Raw genomic sequence first — 25,852 nt, 5'->3', positions numbered from 1 at the left:
CCCAGAGGCCAGGGATTTGAAGACTCAGGCTTTTGCAGTAGCTCTCCCCTGTAGCAACAAGACTTAACTTTGAAATTATTAGTTATATTATTACAACTTCCCAAGAGTTTAAGTGTCCCAGGCTGAATCGAGGTGCAGTGTGGAATGTCCCTTCTTCTAAATTTGAATGCCCAAACATGGGCACCTGCTGTTGAACAACAGTTTCCTGAAACCTGGGCAAGAGGAAAGCCAGAAGCACTAAATAAAACTATTAGTATAACACATAGGAGGAGTGGGGGTGAACAAACTTAACAATTGTATCATGCCCCATCTGACTGAAGTACTGATGTTATTAATTTAAAGCTGAACCAGCCATCTGGGCTCTTTAGCATCCATGTATGTTATGTTGGAGTCTGATCCTCACAAAGCGGGAACCAGGGAAAACTTAATCTGCCATTCTGAAGAAAGGCGATGATATTTCCTTCTCTCAGTGTGAAGCAGCCTTTGCTGAGCAGGAATTTAGGAGGCCCATGGGGTCTGTATGTGCTAGCAGGCACAGAGGTTCATTTTAACTTCAGCTGGCCCTTTGGGAGAGAGTAAACACATAGAGCATCTTTCTTTCCACATAGCTTCATAATAAACTTCCAGAGGAAAATCGGCTTGACAAATCTGGCTGTACAAGTCTAATTAAAATAGATTTTCCCTTAAAAAAGTCAATTCCATTAAAAAAAAACCTCCACAGTTCTGTTTCAATTTCATCACTAGAAAGACAAGTATCAGTAAGCTGCTGGATCTTGTGGAAAAAAACCCCAACATATACACAACCTGAGTGATTGATTTTAAAATGCAATCAATTAGAAATCACAGTTGACTCTTTTGCTTGGATCTTAATTTGATTTGGAATGGGTTTCTGTCCTTGTCTACTATTAATTAGTAATAATAATAGTATTGTTCTTCTACGGGAATTTCAGACACATCTGCCTTCCTATCAGGCAGATGGTTGGTACAGCTCAAAGCACTCTCAGTCACAGCAGAGGTCTCAGCTCCATTACTTCTGTTAGCTGGCAAGGGAAGGCTTTGGTGAAAAAAATGGTAACACTGAACAGAGGAAGAAATTGTCAGTGGAATGAGTTTCTCTTTTTTCCAAGCTGCAGCCTGAGAGACAGCTGCAGGCAGGGGGGGCTGCAGCATTCTCACAGCATTGCAGCCATCAAGGCTCGGATGCTGGGGCACTGCAGGGACATACAGAGGAATGCAGTACGGGAGCAGCTAGAGCCTGATCTAGAATTCCAGGTATTAAACTGGTGTCAAACCGTCTGATCCCCATTTTTATCTAAAGCAATAGGCCAGACCTTCCTTGGGCAAAAGCAAACTCAATTGCATTATCTTTTGTTTGTTCAAGGGATAAGCCTAGCAGCTGTTCTTGTTGTGTAATGTTTATAGCTTTACAGAGGCTGCAATAACAAGGGAAGCTCCATGTGCAGGTATTGGCCCCTTCAGTGACCTTGGAAGAAGCAGGATGCACAGCCCCGAGCCGAGCAGTCTCACTGACAGGAGACAACTGGGGGGATGGCTTAATTTTCTTTTTTTCACTTTTACAATGCAGACTAAATACTGCTCTGCAGTAATGCTTTCCATTGATATTCAGCTGACAGACTTGATTTTAAAGCAAGTATTTGTTATTTTCGTAGATGGAAAAAAGCTGTTAGTATTCTAAGAGATAAAAGAGGCTTTTCTCTTTTTCCTTGTGCATCAAAGGTTGCAAACACATCTGTAGTTCTGCAGTTGGTTTCTCCAGTGTACCCTGGTAGAGCTGTGAGGATTTAAGACAAGGAGTGTGAGCGCACATGAAGTGTTGGTTTCTTTTTAATCAGCCCCGTTCTTCACACAGCAGTGTGAATAAAGCCTGAAGCTGGGCACTGTGAAAACTGACATGTAATGGCACCTTTGGGGGCAAGCTAGGCAGAATGATGCTTAGTGCCAGTTATTATGTAGTACTAGTGTAAGGATACACACAGAGCTCCATGACCTGCGTATATAAATAGCAGAGGGAGCCCCTAGGGATCTCAAGGTGGCCAGGTACAGGGGAATGTCCTCTCACTGGGTCTTGGCAGGAAGGGGACCAGCTACATTGCACGTCCCTGGTGGCCTGGGAGTGTGGGCAGATTGGGCAGGAGCCTGACACCTTCTCCATGGGACAGGCCTCCTACCAACAGGTATGTGGGGAGAAGCAGAGAGCAGTGGGGAGGAGTCGGCCCACAGCCAGGAACCGCTGCTCACCTAGGACACAGAAACTTGAGTAAAATTTTTGCTCCTGGAGCCCCAGCAGGACCATGGGAATAGTTCCTCTAATATGGGGTAGTTTGAGAAACCTACTATTGCTGAGGCTATTTTGACATATTGCTGCAGGTAGATTTAGCTGGTGAGGGCACTGAACCAGCAGCTTTCGGAGATAAAAGACAGACACATACAAACACAAAGGGGAAGGGCAGAAGCATGTGCTGCAATGGAAAGCAAGGTTCTCTGCATATATTAAACTTCATCTGCATGGTACCTTTGTACCTATACGCACCTGTGTTTTACAAAACAGAATTTAGCAACTTCCTTAGCTCACCTAATACAACATAAAGGCAACTCTACAACCGCATAGTCTGTTAGGTAGCCATTAAATAAACAGCATTAGGACCATTAACTTGGAGGTAAGAGGTGCCCCACTCCCCAGAAGTCTGATTCTGTTGATAATAGCATGGCCACAGACATCATCCCACCTGCTTGGATTCTTATTTTGATCAGTCCCACAGAACTACTAAATACATTAAATTTAATCAAACACAATACATTTAGTGCTTTTAGAAGAGTAAAAGTGCCTGCCATTCTCAAGAATGAGAATTGCTGAGGGAATTAATACAGGGCATTAGTACATTAATGCACACAAAACCCAAAAATATTTCTAGGGAAAAATAAGGTGGTTAGCTAGCAGCAAGAATGTTCATGGAGTCATAGGAGAAGCGTCCTCAAAGACCAAAGGGTTAAAGTGAACCTGCAGATAGGGCAGAGCACTACTTGAAAGAAATCACTGAATTAATCCATAGCTGGTACTAGAAAAATAATCTTAGGTAATATTGCAATATTGTTTCCTTATCCTAGGCTATGATCTTGCATTTGCAGAAAACAGGGCCTGTTGCAGAGATGCTAGGAGGCAAATTGTTTGCCTGAGTGGTTGTCAGCACAGAGGAAGGAGCGTGGCACTGCCATCCATCCTCTGTCATGACAGGGGCCTCAGGTGGGGACGTGCCACTGCTCTACAGCACAGGCAGCTCCATCACAGTCTCTCACAGCCAGCTGTTCAGTGCAGCTACTACCTCACAGATGTGGATTTTTAAGCAGGTATCACTGGGTCTTCTTTGCATAAGAGGAACCACAGCTGGGTAGAAATGGCCACAAGCCCTGTCTCACTAGAGCATCTCCTTCTTCCTCCTCATTTTGCAAGAGGGCTTCAGCTGAGGAGCCCTGGGAAGGGGAAGAAACAGATGCACAGCACGGGTGCTTTCCAGCAGAGGGGAAATTATCTTGGACCAGTGTAATTGAGTCTGCTCTTCTACCACACAGTAAGGATAAAGTTTTCTGCCAGGCTAAGTTATGATCTGGCTCCAGTAGCACATTGTTTTTATTATTATTTATTTTTTTAAATTTTTTTGAATGGAAATCTGCCTGGTAGTCTGCTACCTGGTAATTCCAGCAGCAGAGCAGGATGAGAGATGGCACGAAGGGATGCAAGCTTGTAATGAAAGTAAACCAGGAGGAAGTCAATCATAATAAATGTTTGCTTAAGAATATACCATACATTCTGACATGGAAAAAGACTAGTGTCTCCTTTACACTCTGTAAGGTGAAGTAATTGAGAAGCTGTTCCATTCAGATGCTATTGCAACTGGGAAGCTATGAGGTGAACTGCCTCAAAAATTAACTTCAAGGAGACTTAGAGTATATAAAAGAGGATCCGTCTCTGAACTTAACCAGCATAGCACATGATTCACTAAGTTTCAATGGTGAATTTATGATGTCGAAAAAATGATTTCCTGTCCCATCTTCCTACCTAAAAAAAAAAAAAAAAAAAAAAAAGAGAGAGAGAAAGGAAAACAGAAATATATCATACATAAACTTCAGTTACATCTTCTGGTGAAATACAGGATAAAAAGCATAATTAGGGTTCAAGGTCAAAATGAAATTCTGTTCACATCTCAGTCCTTCACACATCATTCTGCGAAAAAAGAGAGCTGAATAGAGGAAGAATTAACTGATTTCTTTTAAGTTTAGTAATTGCAAATGCAAAATGAGTATCATTCTGCAGACATGGTGCCAGAGGACAATGCAAACTAACGAAATAATGGTAGTCCTGATAAATAATTTATGCACCATATCAAAAGCTGAATGAGATAAAGAAATGGAGAACCCATTTGAAAATTTGGAAATTGCTCAAAGCTCTTCCTCCAGTGACTCCCAAGAGGATGAGCATGGAGCACTAATAAACTCCATGACCGTGTATAATTCATAAACTTTCCCTCATTTTTTGATTTTTAGTGCTTACAGTTTATAGTTAACAAAGGAACAAAGAGTGGAAAAATCCTGGTAAGAGTTGAGAGGACAACATAAGCCAGCTGATTCCTCCACTTAGTCTATTCATAAAGGGCATTTGTTTTCATCCCAAACTGCACATATATCCATCATTAAACTAGCACACTGAAAACAGAAAAAAACCCTTCTGCTCACAGCCTCATGCCTACTTTGTATTTGTTTTTTTATGACAGTTATTACAATGTGAGATTATAACACACGAAAAGCCATTTCAGAATGATTTTTATTAACAGTATTCTGTTGTGGCTCTTGGTTAATGTTCAGACTGGATATGTTATGGATTCATTCAATAGCAGCAAAGCAAACTCAGAGCAAACCAGTGGGTGCTGTCTAAAGGCAGTGGGGTGTTTCTGGATGGATTACATAGCAAGAAACTTCCCCTCACACAGCCACATGGAAAGATATTACTAAATTCAACAAATCTAAAAATTACGTTCAGATAAGACTTGCCTTGAAATGATTTTGACAGTAACAAGCATGTGAAGTTCTATTCTGAAAAGACATGGTGGGCAAGAGGGTTATTTCAACTCTTTGCACATCAGGAATTTGTTGCTTGCTGTCAGGCACAGCACAATTCAGTCGCACTGCCAGACTTTTGTAATCAGTGTGGATCTCAGTAGCTTGATGATTTGCCCTTCAAGGATGCAACATTAAATATTTTAAGCTGTTATGATTTTTTTTTTCTGTAAGATGCCTTGGAGCTTTAATTTATTTTTTTTTTTTGCAGTCTTTAGAAACAGGGGACAGTGTCTTGTGGCTTTCTGAGGGAAACCCTCACTTTCTACGTTGACTACACAAGCAGAGCACAGCACACCTTGCAGCTGCATGATGAGTTTCAAGCTGCTGAAAGGCTGTGATGGCACCCACAGCCTCTGTTGCCACATCAGAGTGAGCAGCATCTGACTTAAGCAATCACAGCAGAAGCTGGTGGAACACAGAGGAGGAATCTCCAAACAGCTTCCCACCATCACCAAAGACACAAAGAAATCACATAACGCTCTCAGGGCTCTTTGAGATCTGTTGTCCAGGATGGGTAGACGGGAAAGAAGGTGACTACTGTCAGCAAGCTACAGAAGTGGCTACAGGGCAGCTGCCCACTGGTGATCCCCTCTGCTCATGCACAGACTGTCATGAGGTTGATGAAAGGGATCCATTCCCTCAGTTCCCCCCGTCTGTCCTGCCTGCCTCTGAGAGCCTGTTGAGTGTAATTCAAATGTTGTTTACTTCATTAATTTCCTCCTACCATCAATTGATGAATAAATTATTCATAAGTAAATTTATAAATTATTCTACCGTTTCTATTGATGATTGACTAATATTGACCAAATAAATTATTCACTCTTCTTTTCCCCCACCAAATGACAAATAAATTATTTGTGAGTATTCTTTTTTTCATTATTAGATCAACTCTTCCATCTATTGAGACATTTATAAGATGTCACTCACTCTGACAGCTACAAAATTTGTAAGCAGGACCCTTTTAGGACCAATATTTTCATAGACAAACAGAATTGGTTTAACTATTGTATGTTTATATGACAGCTGCTCTAAGTATGAGGTCCTTTAGAACATGAGGAGGTGGTTTTGTATATTTCAAAGCCAACTAAACAAAATGCTGCGATATTCTGGGGTTAATTCTCACCCAACCAATATATTTTGAACTGTGTGGATTTTTTTAGTCTTATGTATTTGTACAAAATAGCCAGTGTTGAGGCTTGCAGCCAGCTGCTGAGCTCAAAAGGTGTTTGGATGCAGGTTCCATAAATGAACAAAGCCAAATCAGACAGATACCTTGACTAACGGCCACTACAAACAGGAACAGCATAGGCCAGAGCTTATTTCAAGTTCCTGGATAAATTACATGAGCTTTACATCTAGCTAGATCCATTGCTTCTCTCTCTTCTTTCACTGATACAGCAAGAATTATGAGGCAGACAAGTGATATCCTTTTCTAGTGGCATCATTTGTAGCATATTTTACCATGCAGACAAAATGTGTCTGCATCCAAAAATATGGACAGTCCATGTGTTGGCTGTCGTTATGATGGGTCAGGAAAAAAAAAAAAAAACCATAATAAATAAATTCATGTCTACAAAAGTGATACTAAGTCACAAGCACCCAAAAAGGATTAAATCCTCTCTGGTCCATGGAGCTCAAGTTAGATTAAGTCCATCAGGTCAATCAAGCTGTATTGGCGTGAAATCAGTATAAAGACCATGAACACTGAAAAGTATTCTCTAAAAAGTCGGTCTAAAAGAGACAGAGAGAGAAGGCATCTCACGCCATCAGAGGCGCAGCCCTGCTGTGTTTTATCAGGTGTGACTGCCAGTGAGGGTCAGAAGCAGAAGCACACACCTCTCTCTGCTCACATCTTTCTTGCCTCAGAGACCCACCAGCAAAGCATGTGCAAAGAGGTTTCAGTTGACTTTTTATGGGTTTATGTTTTTTTAATTTAAAACCATGGAGCAGGCATATTTACCAAGCTGGGTGCATGTAAAAGAGTGACTACAGCCCCCAGACAGCAGTTAGTTGAACAGCTCACGCTGCCCGATGGAAGATGAATGGGCTGTGCAAGGCAAGCAGGGCTGCTCTGCGCGCAGAGCTCGTTTGCAGAGGGCTCATTTATGGGGGACTCTCCAGCACCACGCGGCTCTGTAACACCTGGCTGCTGCAGACATGAGCTGTCTCTTTGTTTTCCCTTTCCTTTCCACGCAGAGGGGGGCTGTGAGCTGTCACTCGGGCCAGTATAGCAGTGTAATACTGGCCTTTAAAACACACACACAGCAGAAAATCACAGCTCTCTCATTTTCTGAGAAAACTGTTAATAGGTCTCCCTCTCTCATGGAGGCATTGTTACAGTTTTATGTTCCTGGCTAAACTGGCATTGATTTTTTTACTTAGATTTCCACATTAAAATAGGCAGCAGTACTTAGGGAACTGTTGTGGTCAGGACTTAGAGGGGAAGCACCTAGCTCAGGGGTCCTCAAACTTTTTAACCAGGGGGCTGGCGCGTGGATGCAGTGGCAGGCAGCCATCTGCGGCTGCTTGGTTTCCCCCCAACCCCCGGGGGGGGGGGGGGGTCTGTAAATACCAGGGGCCAGATTGAGGACCCTGGGAGGCCCTATCCAGCCCATGGGCCATAGTTTGAGGACCTCTGACCTAGACTTTGCATTCTGAAAAATAACTGAGTAGCCTTTGGGGTCAAGTTTTTAATGTCCCTTTCTTCCTGTTCTCCCAGCAGAAATCCCATGGAATACCCAGACACAGAAATACACAGAAAGGTATGACAGAGAAAGTGGGAAGGTAATAAAAGGGTGCCTAGACAGATGTGGTGTAGTCAGAGAGCCAGGCTGGAAGAATGCTCTTTGCAGAGTGGATGTGGATGGACCACAGCTGTACTGGTCAAGGCCAGAAAAAAGAGCACTGCAGTAGCTGGGATAAAATGGTGAAGGGAACCCATGGGTAAAATTTTAGGTATACAGGTATGTAACAGACTGTATCTTTGGGACTTTTATGCAGAAAGAACCTATGAAACTTAGACTTCATGTGAGGTTTCAGAGAGTAGTCTGAGCTGAATATGTCCATATTAAGAGTCTGCGTAAAACACAGACATGCTACCGATCCAGAACAAATGTAGGTGCTCCATATTAGACAGTGTGATGTCCGTTCATCAGTAATGGAGCAGACCAGGATATGAGTTTGGACAAGACAAAAAAGATGAGCAAGTGTACTATGTGTAGATATGCAGGTAGGCAAGAGAGAGCTGCCTCCTCCACAGGACACTCAGGGGAAGCTGAGGCTGCATAAGAAACAGATCACAGAGTCACAGAAGCTGAAGGAGAACAGGACCACAAGAAGACGTCACCATATTTAGTTGTCTTGCAGTATTTTGCAATACCATTGCAAATGGTCATTTGCATCAATAATAGGAAAAAGGACTTTTATCACTGCTGCTTATTCCAGTTTAGCAGCCAGAGCAAAACAGCTGTGCAGGTGGTAGGTATTACTGCAGCACACATAGCATGGTGGTTGGCAGCAGTGTAGCTAGGCCAGTGTGTCTGGCCTGAGGAGCAAGGACTGCAAAAAACTGTTCAGAGTCACCCAAATTATTTTTTTTATAACATGTCCATATAGGCACAGAGGGGTGTGGGTATGTGTTATCTCATACATTGGAATTTTTTCTCACTGGGGAGTAAAAGCCATGAACAAAAATCTACTTAGGTGTTTTTTACTGTAAATGCAGTGTACCAGCAAAATATACTTGCAGCTTGGTTAGGTTTTTGCTGTTAGTTTTCTGATGAATGCTTGTGACTCCTAGTAATGTTTTGCATTTAAGTCAGTTTTGCTGCTTTGCTAAAGGAAACTCACAGAAAACAGAGCTGCAAAGAGCTGCAGGAGGCCATGTAGATTTAGCCACCATAATAGCTAACAGGATAATTAATTTAAATTGTCTGCCAGTTTTAATTAATTAAAGAACCTTCAAACAGTCTTTCATATGTCTTATTTCAGGAATGATATTATTTGGGAAAGGACAACTTTTTACAAGGGAAAAAAACATAAAATCAATAGTCTGCAAGCACAACTCAAAGTAGTGGGAAAGAATATTAAAATTACAAGCATGTGGAAAATGTAATTTTATTTCACGCTGAATCATATCAAGTAATACCTCCCTGCTTTCGTAGCTTACTCAATGCAGTTAAACTGTTCATGACGAAGACTGGACTCCAAATGAAGGACGGAAGAAGAAAGCTCTGGCTACCTACCTGCTTACCTTTCCCTCTGAGGTCTCATAATCTTCTTGTTTAAGTCTTTCCCAGAGCAGGAATACAAACTGTTTACTTCTAATGTGTCAGTGCTACTGGCCTTCTTTTGTAATTTCTTTTGACTTTTGCAGTCATTCCTCACCCCTCTTCTGTTTCACTGCATTTTGCTCCTCAACCTCCTTCTTCCTTTTTGCTTGCTATTTTTGGTTGCAGCTGTTGTAATGCCAGCTGGAAGAAACATGGCTGGTATTCTCTTTTGAAGACTGTGAGATTAATATCTATTATAAACTTTCTAGAGTCAGAATTGCAGTTCCACAGGTTTTCTGCCTTAGTGTCATCAGCTCCCCTGTTCCTGAGAAATGGAGCAGACAAGGCAGGTGATCATTTCAGAAGAAAAGGAGGGAAGTAGCTGGGGAAACACCACTAATTCGAAGAAAAGGGCCAGGCCTATTAGATTAATCTCGTGCTCTGTGCAAAGGAGTGGAGGGTAATATACTCAGGATGCTGGCAAGGAGACAGGCATCTGTATTTTGAACTAATGAAGTCCTATTAAGATCCATGTGCTTGGAAGTGTTCCTGGAGTACTGTAGCTAAGTGTGGATCATGGCAACCTAGTCATCATTCGGCAGAACACGGCCGCCTGCCTCGCCGGCTCAGATGCAATAAGGCAGTTTTCCTAAGCAGATGTGTCTGAGACCTCAAGGGCATCAAAGTGTCTGAGATTCCTAACTACTCTGACAATCTGGCAGCAGATCTGTTTGGCACAGGGCACGGCAAAGCCAATAGCAAGCTTTGGAGTTGTTTCTCTCTTCCCAACACCATCTTGCTCAATGTCTTTCAGTAAGATGCAAAAAAAAAGAAGGGGTCAGGCTGAGAAAGGAATGTGATAAAGAGCTGCTTGTGGCCTTCTGTACTGTTGTCATTTGACACAGCAGCTCTCTAGAGATAGTACAACCATGGATAGATGAGTTTTGAGGGTGTCTGGAGTTAAATGTCCTGTGGGTAGTGGACTAAATAAACAGCCATTACCACTCTCTATAGGCTTGAGAGAACCTCGATATCTGGGTGTACCACCCACGCCAGCCCTGGTGGGCTTGGCATTATGAATCACAAATGCTCTTTCAGCACTGATAGTGTGCTAACTTCTGTGAAATTAACATATGTTTTCTTATCTAGTATCCACACACAGGTGCTGATTTTGTGGGTGGTCTCCCAGAGTAAAGCAGACTTTCTGGAAAGAGGGTCTTAACCAGTTCTTCACACGAGGAACTGGCTTCAAGGGCAACTTTTAAAGGCAGCCCTAAATGTCAAAACTCTACAATAGCAGACAAAAAAAAGGTATTTTTAAGTTATTGTTACAGCTGTGCCATAAGATTATAGGAAATCTTTATGTTAGAGTTTATCTGCATGGTTTACTGTTTTCCATCAGCTTTGCTGACATTTTCTTCTCTGCTGTTTCAGTCAATATGAGTCAGGAGGAGAAAAGGACATGTTTAGTACACAGGGACATTTACCTGAACCTGAACTTGTTCCATGTTGTGAACATATTTCCTTCTTTTCTTCCTTCACAACTTGGAACTGAACAAGTGTGCATTAATCTTATTTCATCCCATCCCACTTTTATGCTAGAGAGAAAAAATTGAAACACTGTAATTACTCATCAGACTCAAATTTATTTTTATATTAAAAATATGAACCATTAAGGGGAAAAAAATCCAAATTCCATTTCTGCAGGCTCAGCTCTTTGCCATTCCCTCCAAAAAATGGTATTTTCAAAGCTTTCAGTTCCCATTATCCATTTCATTTTACTGTGTCAAAAAGGGAAAGAATTTCATCTGTTCTCAGGCTATTCAGTGCTATTAGGAATGAAAAATCCTGTCTAGAATGAAAAATCATGTTCTGCTTTGTTATGATTATTCTAGCTCTTTAATACAGTCCACATGGTGCAACAGTACTGTTGCAATTAAGCCATCCAAGCAAAGGGTAGTGGGGGAAAAGTACAGTGGGGCTGTATCTTTTCTTTGCCGCTAGCCTAGTCGTTCATCGGTGAAATAGCACAAGGGGAAGGGGAAGACCTGGAGGAGGCTAAAGGAGCAGGAGCATAACCAGCCAGACCACGAAGAAGATCATGAGCTGCTGAGATGATGCACACAATCTGAGGGATAAATTCCCTTCTTTCCCAAATGCCATGTGATTTCCTACCCCAGAGAAAGTCTAAGTGCTTGATTTGTATGAATTTTACTCCCAGTGTGAAATGCAAGAAGCAGTATTTAACGTTCAAGAAACATAATGCAAAATCAAGAGAAATGGAAACGTGCCAAGTGATCAGTTCCCTGACTTGTTTTCTCAGTCACTGTATTTAAATTCCACATAAACTCAAAGATCTTTTTTCAGTGTACGAAGACAAATATTTGTTGGTCAACAGATGACCCCTGCTGGCGTGCAATATCAAAAAAATCTATGCTAACTAAAAATATCTATTTATTTTTTCCAGCCTCCTTTGTGCATATTTGCCTGTGGTTTCTACTTCACTTTGATTAATCACATTACTCCATCAAGACTGTATCTCTGCCGTCTGTTTCCCAAAGGATTGTATGTTGCCTTTCTTTCTTACACTTCTCTCCATAATGAATAATATGCTATCCATTTATCTACAGCATCTTCTCATCTCTGCTCCATGTGTCCAACAATTTCCCTCTGATCATTTTCAAACAAGTTCCTGGCGATCTTCTTGTCTCACTGTCTGTTTATTTGGTGATGACAGCAACAGCTTCTCTTTTCAGTGCTTCTGCACAATTTGTAGTGTTATCAAATTCAGACTTTTATCAGTAATACTGTCATTATTGGTATGCTTTTCTCTGTTTTCTCGTACTTATTTGATTTTGACCTAACTTGGACATAAATCAGTTTTTACAAGAGTTCACTTTATTTGGCCAGCACATGCAATATCTTCCTTTATCTATGACCACTTCTTGTTGTCAGGAATAGTCCATCTGTTTTTCAGTTGGCATTATCACTGGAATTCTACATAGTTGTACTGTCTTTTGGCAATTCACTCAATAACCCCAGCATCCTCTCACCAGCAAGGATGCAAACATGGTAAATGGGATTGGGTGAGACATTCACATCAGTACAATGTAAAGTTACTTTCTAGTGCTAAATGAAGATTCTTTATTTAACTTTACCATGTCCATCTAACAAGTTCAGTCAGCTGTGCATCTGAAATCACAAAGTACATTATAATTTTTCTCTACATGATGTTGGACACACTTCTATTACTAGAAATCATGCATCGCATGTTGTGAAGTCTTTGTGATGTTCTTTGTGCATCGTGACTCTCTTGGATAACCAAGAAGAGACTTTCCTCATATGCGTATTTAACTACGTTGTTTGAGATAGATACTTCTCATGTAAGCCCACTGGAGCTTTTTGTGAGTTCGTTTTTTTTTTTTGTTGTTTTGGGTTTTTGTTGTGGTTTGTTTTTTTTTTTGTGAGCAAAGACTAAATATAAAACAGAACTTTTATTTTATTCCAAACTTTATTTTGCTTTTATTTTTGCTTTATAGCTAAAGGATGTCAGCAGCTTAGAGCATGCCTTTCCATCAATATTCTTCGCTTATTCTTGAAATCTTTACTTCTACCCATGATTCAGAGTTGTTACTCCATGAGGTAGTGTGTCACTGCTCACTGACTGCTTAGCAACCTCAGTGCTAAGAAGTGAGGTGCAGAAGAAGCTGTACTTACGACATCCCTTAGGACAGTATACTGTCCTCTCTTTGGTGGGAGGTTCCACATTCAGCATCCACATCCAGCTACTGGGAAAGTTCTGCCTGTGGCTTTCACAGCTCTTCTCCTGCTGGTCAGTTCCTTGTTTACCAGTTCAGCTGTCATCCATAACACAGAGGAATTTTGGTTTTTTTTAAAAAAACACCCTTATTTGCCTTGGATAACTGCTAAAATCTTGTCATTTTGGATTACTTTTTTTTTTTTTTTTTGGCCTTCCAGCCTCTCATTAAGTTTAAGAGCATGTGTTCCTTATAGAAAACTTTGTGCAGCTTTCAATACGTCCCAGGATTTTCATTTCTTCCTTTTCATTTCTTCTTTCCATTTCATTTAAGTGTTGCCATGTTAGTCTCCAGCAACATTTCTGCCTTAGGGACCTTCGCCTTAAACACATTCTGGTTGTATTAACTCCATGGCTTAAATAGAAATGTTTCTTCAGTCCTTTCCTTTGTCACGTAGAGCCATCTCAGTACATCCACTGCAGATGTAGCCTTTTCTGAACCAAAGATATTATTTCTCTACTTTTTTTTTTTTCATGAAAAAGCCTAACATCTGAGGAAAGTATTATAGAGTTCACAACCTCTCTTGAATAAAACTCCTTCCATGGACTTTAAATTAGATGCTGAAAGTGATCACAAAAATGAAAAAAGCAAATAAAAAATGTTATATTTGCATTTCTAGTGAGTGTAGTTGTCATTCTGTGGAAAAGTTTTCTGTACTCATGCAAACACAGAGCAAATGGAACTGATTGGGTTTTGGGGTTTTTTTTTTGTTTGTTTGGGTTGAGTTTGGGTTTTTTTGCATTGAATCTTATTGCAAACATCAATATTGAAGTCATGAGACCTTGTGGAATCTATATCAGGAAACAGCTTGTCATTAATTTGATTTCATTATGGCCTGATGACCTCCACAGCTTTAGTGGGGCTTGCAGGTAGGACTTAATTGGTGTCCAAGAGCCTGTATAAGGGAGAACATGTGGACGGCACTTTAGTCTCTTGTATATGTTTTCTGAGAGATGAAGTTCAGAACCAATTCCTATAGTGCTGAAGTGATACTTTTTATTTAGAGAGCAGCACTGAAGGGTTTAAAACTGGAAACCAATGAAAATTTACTATCATCATCATCATCATCATCATCATCATCATCATCATGTTCTTCTCTTTTCTCTTTTTTAATTAAATAACTTAATTAAAAGACTAATTAGCAGTAGCATATCAACATAGAGATATAGTATCTGTGCATTTTTCTTAATAATTAAGCTTCAGCTATGGGTTTTCTGCCTTGCTCAGTGTCTAGAATTCCACATTTATATGTCATTTTAATGTTTATTTTTCAATGTTAAGAAAAAGCATGCTACAAAAAAGGAAGAAGTTTATCATGTGGTTAAGGCACTAGATAGGAATTCAGGCATTTCACACCGAATCCCACTGGTGCCACAGGTTTTCTCTGTAACCTTGAGCAAATCGCTTAACCTCTCTACCTCTGCTCCTCATTTATTTTTAAAGGATGAAATATTTTTCCTGTTTCTGTATTTACATCGCAAACTCTTTTTACTGTATGTTTTGTATGATTCTTTTTGCAATAAGGATCTTATCTAAGAATTCTTATAACAGAGTTGTTTTTATCTATGTAAAAAGAAATATATTATGTATGATAGGTGATCCTGTATGATAGGTGATCCTAAGTTATGACCTGGCCGTTTAAGGAGTTACTATTATTACTAGTAAACTAGAATCACAGAATCATAGAACGGTTTGGGCTGGAAAGGACCTTTAAAGCTCATCTCATTCCAAGCCCCCTGCCATGGTCAGGGACACCTTTCACTAAACCAGGTTGCTCACGGCCCCATCCAGCCTGGCCTGGAACACTTCCAGGGATGGGGCGTCCACAGCTTCTCTGGGCAGCCTGTTCCAGTGCCTCACCACCCTCACAGTGAAGAATTTCTTCCTAATATCTAATCTAAATCTGCCCTCTTTCATCTTAAAGCCATTTCCCCTTCTCCTATCACTATGTGCCCTTGTAAAAAGTCCCTCTCCAGCTCTCTTGTAGGTCCCCTTTATGTACTGGGAGGCTGCTATAAGGTCCCCCTGGAGCCTTGTCCTCTCCAGGCTGAAAAAAACCCATCTCTCAGCCTTTCTTTATAGGAGAGGTGCTCCAGCCCTCTGATTGTCTTCATGGCCCTGCTCTGGATTTGCTCCATCAGGTCCATGTCCTTCTTCTGTTGGGGACCCCAGAGCTGAACACAGTACTCCAGGTGGGGTCTTACAAGAGCAGAGTAGAGGGAGAGAATCACTTCCCTTGACCTACTGGCCATGCTTCTTTTGATGCAGCCTGGGATTCTGTTGGCTTTCTGGGCTTCAACTGTACATTGTTGGTCCATGTTGAGCTGTTCATCCACCAGCAGCCCCAAGTCCTCCTCAGGGCTGCTCTCAACCCATTCTCTGCTCAGCTGGTATTGATTCTGGGCATTACCCTGTCCCAAGTTCAGGACCTTGAACTTGGCCTTGTTGAACTTCATGAGGTTTACTCAGGACCACCTCTAAAGCCTGACAGGGTTCCTCTGGATGGCATCCCTTCCCTCCAGAGTGTCAACCACATCACACAGCTTGGTGTCACCAGCAAACTTGCAGAGGATGAGCTCAATCCCACTCTTCATGTCACTGACAAAGATGTTGAACAGCACCAGACCCAATCCCAACCCCTGAAGAATACCACTCATCACTGGTCTCCACTTGGACATTGAGCCGTTGACCACAATTCTTTGAGTGCAACCATCCACCCAATTCCTTATCCACTGAGTGGTTCACCCATCAAATCCATGTCTCTTCAGTTTAAAGACAAGGATGCGATGTGGAACAGTGTCAAAAGCTTTGCACAAGTCCAGTTAGATGATGTCAGTTGCTCTTCCCTCATCCATCAGGGCTATAACCCTGTCATAGAAGGCCACCAAATCTGCAAGGGAAGATTTGTCCTTAGTGAAGCCATGTTGGCTGTCACCAATCAACTCCTTATTTGCCATGTGCCAGGAGGGTCTGCTCCATGATCTTGCTGGGCACCAAGGTGAGACTGACTGGCCTGTAGTTTCCCAGGTCTTCCTTATTTCCCGTTTTAAAAATGGGAGTTACATTTCCCCTTTTCCAGTCCATGGGAACTTTACCAGACTGCCACAACTTCTCAAACATGATGGATAGTGCTTTGCCACTTCATCCACCACTTCCCTCAGGACGTGTGGATGCATCTCACCAGGTCCCATGGACTTGTGCACCTTCAGGTTCCTTAGATGGTCTTGAACCCAATTTTCTTCTACAGTGGGTGGTTCTTCATTCTGCCTGCCTTTGCCTTCTGTGGTTTGGGTATTAGTGTGTTAGAGATTCAGTCAGACTCAGAGCTTCAGTGTGGCATGGCTCTTTTATCAAGAGATGATGGGCTGGTCTTACAAAGGCTGTCTCTATAGCAGTAAAATAAATGTGCTTGGGAATTACTATGCCACCCTTGAAGACAACCAGTACAGAGTGACCTGCTTCCATACCATTAAAGTCAAGCCAGCACTAAGGCAAGCAGGCTGCATCCATACTGCTTATTGGGAATTGTCCCTGGGTTGTAGTAGCTCCCAAACTATATCCTGGAGTCTCATGAGAGCTTTCTTGGTAAAAAATTTAAAAGTATGGGCAGAACAAAGAAACATTTGTAGGCTCTGTTTAACAGTGGCCAGTCAAACACTGTACTCTCACTACCCACTCTGCTTCTCTATATAGCTATATGCTTACAATACTCTATCCCAGTCTTGCTTGATGTAAATCCTGAGGCTGGAAAAGAAGAAAGTGAGCTGCAAAAGGAGCTTTGCTAGTAGTAAAACATAGGAAACGACATAGAAATGGGTTCAAAGTAAGTCTGGTCAAAATCCAGATAAAAAGCCATTTCTGTGGAAACTACTCCATAATACATTAAACATTCACTGGCTGAGTAAGTTAGACTATGGATGAGCAGTTCAAGTGATTCAAGTTTATATTTTTTTTTGTATCAAGAGGATCAATTTGGTGATTAAAGCGTTCGTTCAGTAGGTAGATGATATGGCTTTACATTCCCTAAGCCAGTGAGAGGATTTGAATTTAATTGTCTTTTATATTTATAAGAAAGCCAAGGACTGGTACAGAGTGAAGAACCACATTATCTTGGGCTGTGCTCTTGAAAAGAAGAGTTGATCGTTCTCCTCAGTATACCTTGTAAGAAGGTATTAGGCATGCAGCTGGGTCTCCTAAACAGGTCTGCAGTCCTGAGCACAAACCTCAGGCTTAGGGAAGAGTCAAGCTAAAGACAAACAGGTTTACTCAGCTCTTCCTTCTACCTTACCTAGGGACTCCTGGTGATTCTAGTTGAATCTTCCTGGCACAAAGTCATCATCTTTTGACTCCTGCCTGCCTCATATCTAAAGTATTTGAAGCAAAGTTCATTTGTGGGCTTTAGGTCGTCTCTGGAGCACATCAGAAAAAAAAACCAAAACCATTAAGTCTATGCTTTGGTGTTGCTGAAATCTGTGGATTATAGGCAGTTCAAGGATGCCAGTTTGTGTCCCAGCCGCTTCTGAGGTGAACAGCCAAGGCTGGTGTCAGGCAGATGAGGCGCTTAAGAGGTTCTCTGCAGAACAGCCCAAGCTGACACTCAGCACAGGGAGAGCTGGTAGGATGCACTGGTGTCAAAAATCATTGTTGTGCCCACCCCAGCTACATGCTTCTTAGGTCTGTCATCGTGAGCTTGCTGGCACAGACCCCTCCAGCTTACACTCTAATAATAGTAGAGACAGAGCAAATGTGCCCCCATACACTGTATGCACAGAACCTGCAAGCCTAACTCCTGATGCCTTCTGCCTCATTTGACAGCAGAGCATTTAAATCTCTGTTGAAATCTAAACCAGGCTGATTCTGAAGGGCTTAAATTCTAAACATATTTACCTAAGAAGAGATCCTATTACAGTACAAGCCTCTACACAGTCAAGACCCACAGTGGGGCTACCAGACAGCCCTAGTAATGGTGGGTGTAGCTGAACTATCACTTCTAGAATTGTCATCCTATCCCAGATATATTGCCCGGTGTTACCATGTAGGACAGAAAAGCAGTAGCAAACAAAACAGTTTTAACTCATTATTTTGCAGTTTAAAAAGATTTCGCAAGTGTGGCTTAATCACTTGCAACAACTGACTAAACATTATCTTGCATATTGCTTTCCAATGAGTATTTTATGTGTTGTTGTCTCTGCAGACTGAAGAAGTCCTGAAGATTGATGGAGGGCCATGCTATTCAAACAGCAGGCGTTGCTGAGACAGAAGCTCTTTGTGCTAGGCAGCCTTGCTATTGGAAGTCTCCTATATCTAGTTGCCAGAGTTGGGAGCTTGGATAGGTAAGTTCTTTTTTAATAATAAATGGACTAGGATTGTTCAAGTTTTTGCTTCAAGGATCTGATTTATTTTCCTTTTTTTTCCTTCTTTCCTGTTGTAGTGTCTACTCGTATAGAAAGACAGAAAGACTGTCTATTCTAGTAGTAGTTTTCACTGTTCTTTCCGCCTCTTTGGAGAAGAAAATAGGAAAATAGAGTCACAGGTCATCACTGTTGAAGAATTTCTGTCTGTCCATTTGTATTCTAAGCACACTGACACTTGTTTTCAGAGAAGAAATAAAACAGCATCCAGTAAAAATGTCATTACAGTAACTCATTTTTGTTTGTGTGCATCTGTGTGTTGACCTCTAGTTTCAGCAAAACAGTTATGATGTATTTATATATCGTCTTTTCTAAATTTATGAGCAAGCAATTAATGTGCTACAGTGGTAGTTAAAATTAAGTATGAGCCTACAGAGTAGCTCGTCAAGTTTTGAATACTATTTCACTTGAAAGATTGCTTCAGGGTTTCAGAATTTTAACTATGTTAATTATCCAGTATTTTCTGGAGCTGAATGTGCTAAATAAGTGGGTTTTCTCTGCAAGTGATTTCCTGGAGAGCAGTAGAAAATCCAGCAGAGAAAATCAAAAACTATTTGGCACTTTCGACCAAGCTGAGTTTTGCCTGGTTATTGACAGGGCAGCAGTAGCGCTACCTGCACCAACGTCACTGTTTCTGTCACCCTAAAAATGACCCGGGTTTGGTCTGTTAGGTGCTACACAAAGACAGGATATAAAAAAGCTCTTTCAAAAGAATGAATGAAACAAGACTTCAAGATTTCCAGAAGCTGGTAGAAAGCTTGCCAGTGCTAATGCTCTAGTGTCCTTCTTTTAAATAAAGAAAAGTATTAATTGAGTTCAAAATTGAGACACAATGCTGTGTGAACATGGAGTGTGTGGAAAGTGAATCAAAACCAGAGCTCCCTAGTGTCCATTGCTAGGTAATGTTGAGCTCCATCCGAGATCACTGAGTGCCTTCTTCAGCTGCTTAAATCCATTGCAGAAGAAGAGGGAGACCGTGTACTCAGCTAAGACCAAATGCATTGCAAATTAAGCCCCAGAATTTATATCTTCTTTCCCTTGGTGGTCAAAGCACCTCTGATGCTTCAGAGGTGAAAACTTCACTGAGAATAATGTCATTCTGTAAATGGAGGCAGAAATCCTTACCGGCTCTTTCAAAAGTATATTTTATGTTCAGAGGCATGAAATCTAATTAACCTTATGCTATTATCTATGCTTGCACATCTACAGAATTTACTGATGGCTATAAAATTATCTTGCCACAGTATTTGACTTGCTGACCTCCTGCGGCACTGAATTCCACTGGTTTCATATATAATGTTGCCAATGACAGTAAAATTCTGTTTCATTCTTTTGCATTATCCAGTGCGAAAAATACCACACTGCTAAAAATCAGTCCTTTTGTATTTGGACTTGGTATGAAAGAGAGAGAGAGAAAGAGAAACTAGAAAGGATGAGACACAGATGAATTAACTGGAAATGTTCTTCTGCCTCAGCACTAGGGCAAAATCCAAACTCGTTGAGTCTGTCAGTAAAAGGATGCTGAATGGCTCCAATAATTTATGCTGATCTAATTTGAACAAGAGAGCTGGTATTATCCCAAATCTGGATTCTTCACACAGTGTGCAAGAGCTGATCCACACACAGAGTCAAGATATTTGCTTATTGCATGTCTGCACAGAGACGGGTGCTGGCTGGTAATCCACAAAGCCAACCTGCCTCTTCACACATAGCAAAACTTTTTATACACTTTGAAAAACTGTTTACAATTACATTTAGTCACACTTAATTTTCATAGGTTCTTACAAGCCTCATCTCCATTTAAAGGTACAGTGTTCCTTTTTTCCACCGCACATGTTCTGTGGGGAGGGGGCTCTATTTGCTCGAGGGTAGACCTTGTAGTATGCTAATCAGGGTAGTTCACACCTAGTTTCAGTAATTTCCTGTTTAGTCTCATTAACCACTTAGTTCTCCTGGAGTTTATCTTGTTGTGCCCCAGCTTGACGTGTTTATGGTGTCTGTTCCTTACCCCAAGGCCAAGATTTGTTAAGTGTTTGTAAGGATTTCACTAACATCCTCTGTGTTTCAAATTCTTCCTTGTTTTTTACGGTAGATATTTACATTTTTTCCCCTCTGTTTTTTTTTTTAAAAGTAAATAATTCTTATATCACATACATCAGTGGCCCACATTTAACAGCCTCAGATTGGGCTCTTCAACAGGAATGTTTTGAATTTTCTTAGGCCCAAAGGGAAACTGCCACTAGTTTATCAAATTCATCGAGTCATCAAGTTTGATAAGCTGAGCACTTCCCTCGAGAGGCAGCCACCGTCCTGCAGATCCTGAGTTCACGGAGCTGTTTAGTAAGTGAAAGCTCAAATAGATTCTGTGCCTGGCAATTTTGAGAAGATCTGGTTCAGTCTTTGAGTTGCCCGACTCCCTCACAGTCAGTATGGGGAACCTCCATACCGGATTTCCATGCGCCAAATTGCTCCGGCTGGAACCAGGTTTACAATCTTTTGCCACTCTGACGCCTCCATTGGAAGAAAAATAGCAAGTATTCTGGATCAGGAGAGACAGCACTGCTACTTGTCATTAAGTCTGTCCGGCTTTATTTTAGCTGTTTTGAAATTTGTGAAAAATACAGTTCTCTCAGATGAGTTGTTTTATGGTGGGTTTTCTCAAGAAGAATGTTTGTGGAGTTTTACTGTAGCAGTTTGAGAAATTGCCTGTTTTGGGAGAGCAACTCAGTGATATAATAAAGGTCATGTAATTTTTTTTTAAAGGCTTTTATTTTAATGGAAAATATTACTCAGATAATAACAAATATTAACATGTTGCAATGTAACAGCAAATAGTTACATTTGGGGATTCAACTACCAAGATCTGACTGCCTGCTTAGTACCACCACTGCCCAGATCTTTTTAAAGGCTAATTTTTATTGTTTAGATAGAGGAGATGAAAGGGGAGAGTAAAAAACCTGAAAGGTAAAGGGTAGAGGAAGGACTTTTAACAACATCCAATCTTTTCCCGTAGGCTAGAGGATATCTTGAGTATTTATTTACTTTTAAAGGAAACCACCCTGTTTGACAAGCTGTTGTGTTACACTGAAGGCAGTGATAACTGTCTTTTTGAGAAAAAAAGAGATAAAATTAGTTGAGATGGGTCTGGAACTGCTGTTGTGGAATCCTCTTTGCTTGAAAACAAATAACAAATACACAGAAGGAGAGGGAAGAGAAGAACAGAGCTAGCAATTGCAGCTTCTGTTTCTTATGCTTTTAACTGCCACCTCGCTGCTGCAGAAAGACTGTCTTGCCAGCCACACCACAGTCTGATCAAATTGTACCACTGTTAAGTAAAGACATTGCTTTCTACTTCGTTTTGGGTTTGGTTTTGGGTTTTTCAATTGGCAGGTTTGCATCAGCGTTTCAATGATTCAGCCTTCGTCACCAAGTCAGGCTCTTATTCAGTAGGTGGCAGATAGTAAAGGAAAAGAAGAGACTAGAAACTTGAGAAAAGAAATAACAACAGGAACTCACTGCTCATCACAACTTCTAATTAGTCTTGCAGGACTTAGCCAGAGTTTATGTGAACTCAGCAATGTCATCTGGGTTATTTCTTCGGCTCTGTCTGGACAGGCTATATCTATCTCTCAGCATCTGGATAATCAAGGAAACAGCTAGCAGGTCAGCCAGGGGGATCAAACTTACTTTGTCCAAACCATCCATTGTCCTAACGTCAGTGTCAAATTAGAGATCCCAACAAGCAGTGATGGATGGAAAAGCCATAAAGAAATAAGTAATTCTGTCCCAAAAGCAGGGTTTGAATAATATACAGTGAGTGAGTGAGGGGCCACATGCTGAGAAACCAGAATAAATCCTGAATACCTAAACAGCTATTAATGAGCATCGCCCATCTGGTATGCTAGCTGAGGCAGGGGTCCTGCAAAAAATAATAGCATGTGGCCATGTAATTTAAGAACCGTATCATAATATACATGCACAGTGAGCTCATATTAAAATTGCCTAGGCAACCTTTGTTCTTACATATCCTTAATTTTGGAGAGCATGGATCTGCAAAATTATTAATAATATTTTTCTGTAGGACTGTGGAAGCTCTGTCTACACACCAATTTAGTCTTCAGTGCAATATTGGCCTGTATAATGACCAAAGTGCTGATTTGGGAGTGGAGGTGAGGGCTTATTCAAGGTTCTGTAGTAACAAAATTTTAACTTTTTTCTTACTGCATCATTTCTCGCATACAGTGACATGAATTACAAGAAGGGAGCATTAGTAAAGTGGAAAACAGGTGAAATAATAATTGCAGGTGAACATAAAAGAGAAGCACAAAAATGCAGGCACAAAAGAAGAAACCGTAAGGCACAAAATGAAGTTCACTGGAGGATAATAAATGATGATAAGAAAATCATTGATGTAAAGATGTAATAAATGTATTTTTAAAAACTTTTCTTGCCATTCTTTCTGTGCCTTGCTTATCATGTCTGGTTCAAGGTTCAGAACCTTGATCTTTCCGATTCTGATTTGCAGGGAAAACACTGCACATCTTTTTAAGAAGAGGGAAAACCCTGAAAGGTTATGCCTAGAAAGCTGGTTTTTATCCCTTTTGCTCCTTTTCACTAAAAAAGCCAATTCTGGATCAGCAGCTAATAAAGTCAACACAATGGGAAGCACAGGAAAGAATTCAGGCTAGAATAGAAAAAGCATTTGAAAGAGATGACTTAAATGAACTGGATTATCAGATCAAAATGACCAAATAAAATTAATCTCAGAATGCTTTAAAAACTGCCAAAGCAATCACAAAATAATGAGGAATGTGGGAGGTGAGGCAAGGTTCAAGAGCCCTGAGAACAGTGATCGTAGTGCCTATGCCTGCAAAGACCAGAAGGGTGGAGTCAGGAGTTACTCAGCTAAATCACAGCGAAATACCAGAATAATCAAACCATTTGCAAACAATTTAACCGTGAGCAGAATAAAATAAAAATTGAAAGATGGACACATCACATTACATTGCAAAAGGTTTCCAAGAGCGTGATTGCCTTACGTGGAAAACTTACCTTAAGAGATCCCCTCTTTTTACAAATATCTCTTATTTTGCTTGCAGACTGCAGCCCCTCTGCCCCATTGACGGTCGATTTGGACCCCGCAGCCAGGACGAAATCCCACTGCGAGCTCTGCAGTTCAAGCGAGGGCTTCTCCATGAATTCCGAAAGGGCAATGCCACCAAGGAACAAATACGACTGCACAATCTGGTTCAGCAGCTCCCCAAGGCCATTATCATTGGGGTGCGGAAAGGAGGCACCCGAGCACTGCTGGAGATGCTGAACCTTCATCCCGCAGTGGTCAAAGCTTCTCAAGAGATTCACTTCTTTGACAATGATGAGAACTATGCCAAGGGGATCGAGTGGTACCGGAAAAAAATGCCTTTTTCTTACCCTCATCAAATAACAATTGAGAAAAGCCCTGCATATTTTATTACTGAGGAAGTACCTGAAAGGATTTACAAAATGAACTCATCTATCAAATTATTGATCATTGTCAGGGAACCTACCACAAGAGCTATTTCTGATTACACTCAGGTGCTGGAAGGTAAGGAAAGAAAGAACAAAACTTACTACAAATTTGAGAAGCTGGCTATTGATCCTAATACCTGCGAAGTGAACACTAAGTATAAGGCGGTGAGAACCAGCATCTACACAAAACATCTGGAGAGATGGTTAAAATACTTCCCAATCGAGCAGTTTCATATAGTGGACGGCGACCGGCTCATCACAGAACCACTGCCAGAACTCCAGCTGGTTGAGAAGTTCCTAAATCTTCCTCCAAGGATAAGTCAGTACAATTTATACTTCAATGCCACCAGAGGGTTTTACTGCTTGCGATTTAACATTGTCTTTAACAAGTGCCTGGCGGGTAGCAAGGGACGCATCCATCCAGAGGTGGACACCTCTGTCATTACCAAATTGCGCAAGTTCTTTCATCCTTTTAATCAAAAATTTTATCAGATCACTGGGAGGACATTTAACTGGCCCTAGACTAAATTTCATACCACACTTTCTGTTGCACCTGAGGCATGCAATAAATGTCTCTGCTAAAATATGCACTTTTCATAGACACGGCTATCAAAGTAACTTTTTTTCATGCATACGTGTACATATGCAGTGTGTGACCAAATATATGGTGGGATCAATTTTTTCTACAGAATAGTAACTAACATAAATTTACTGTCAGCATAGTTGTATCTTTTAAGATATAATAATAAAGGGAAAGGAGGTATTTAGGGAAATAAAGTCAGACACCGTCAAAAGGGTCAGTATTCCTCTCACTTAGTGAAGTGTTTATGTGACATACTTATTGATCTAATAAGAATGTTAGTCATGCCATTAAAATTCATGTCAAAAGTCTGTGAAGCTGTGAGCAAACATAATCTTCAGGCTATATTTGGTATGTATATTGCTAAAGGAATACTGACACTTTACACACAGTGCTGAATTTTTACAATGAGAGTGGATAGTACTATTTTCTTATTATTTGAAATTAATATCTTATCTCATACAAACAACATTGTTTCAGAGTTCCTGTGGTGAGTTTGCACTATTGTTTTATTGTATGGACCATAGTGTCACTTGTAGCATGTCAATCATGTGTCAAAAAAAGGTCAAATAATTTTTAATTCTATGCTTGTGTGTCAACAAAGCTAAACATTGTGTACATAGTGTACAATGTTTGTAAATACTGGTTTCACACTAAGTAATTCTATTTTGTAAACTGAATATGGCTATTTAATTTATTGTGAAAATTAAATTTATTGTGGTATTTAAAAATGGAATGGATTAAAATTACCTATATGTGCAATGGCTTTTCACCTTTGCTTGATGTACATCAGCGTGGTCCCTTAGCCCAGACAGATCATGTGCATGGGTATGAGAGAGCGCTGCACACGTAAACTTGGTTTCTAGATGGTTGAGAAAACTGATACGTGCAGTGAAGCTGAGTTTATTAAAAAACTCATCCATCTGGGAATCTGGTGTAATGCACACCTCAGAGAACATTATTGCTGTTCTGTTGCAGCAGTTTGCTATAATTAATACAGTTGCAGTAGCCCGTGAGGCTAAAGAATGACTGCAAAAGTGTACTATAACCAGGTGCATCAAAAAAGCAGAGCCACCATTAAAACCAAGATGACAGACAGACAAGATTAGAAGAAGAGTTATAGAGATTTCA

At 40.8% G+C, this 25,852-nt stretch overlaps 1 protein-coding gene across 3 annotated transcripts in view; it reads left to right on the top strand.

Moving 5' to 3' along the window:
• HS3ST5 (heparan sulfate-glucosamine 3-sulfotransferase 5) overlaps positions 1-25,483 on the top strand; it is a 195,642-nt gene extending 170,159 nt beyond the window's left edge. For 2 of the 3 annotated variants that reach the window (XM_037393157.1, XM_037393158.1), the window contains 2 exons: positions 18,417-18,555; positions 23,733-25,483. In XM_037393157.1, coding sequence (XP_037249054.1) covers positions 18,449-18,555; positions 23,733-24,663 — 1,038 coding nt within the window. In that variant the 5' untranslated portion in view covers positions 18,417-18,448 and the 3' untranslated portion in view covers positions 24,664-25,483. Of the gene's footprint in view, positions 1-10,561; positions 10,716-18,416; positions 18,556-23,732 lie in introns of those variants that run through there. The other variant, XM_037393159.1, reaches the window with a different exon arrangement.
• Positions 25,484-25,852: the final 369 nt, after the last annotated feature.

This window comes from Falco rusticolus, chromosome 6 (genome assembly GCF_015220075.1).
Source record: "Falco rusticolus isolate bFalRus1 chromosome 6, bFalRus1.pri, whole genome shotgun sequence".
Lineage (NCBI taxonomy): Eukaryota > Metazoa > Chordata > Aves > Falconiformes > Falconidae > Falco > Falco rusticolus.
This window is presented reverse-complemented; position numbering and strand designations above follow the sequence as displayed.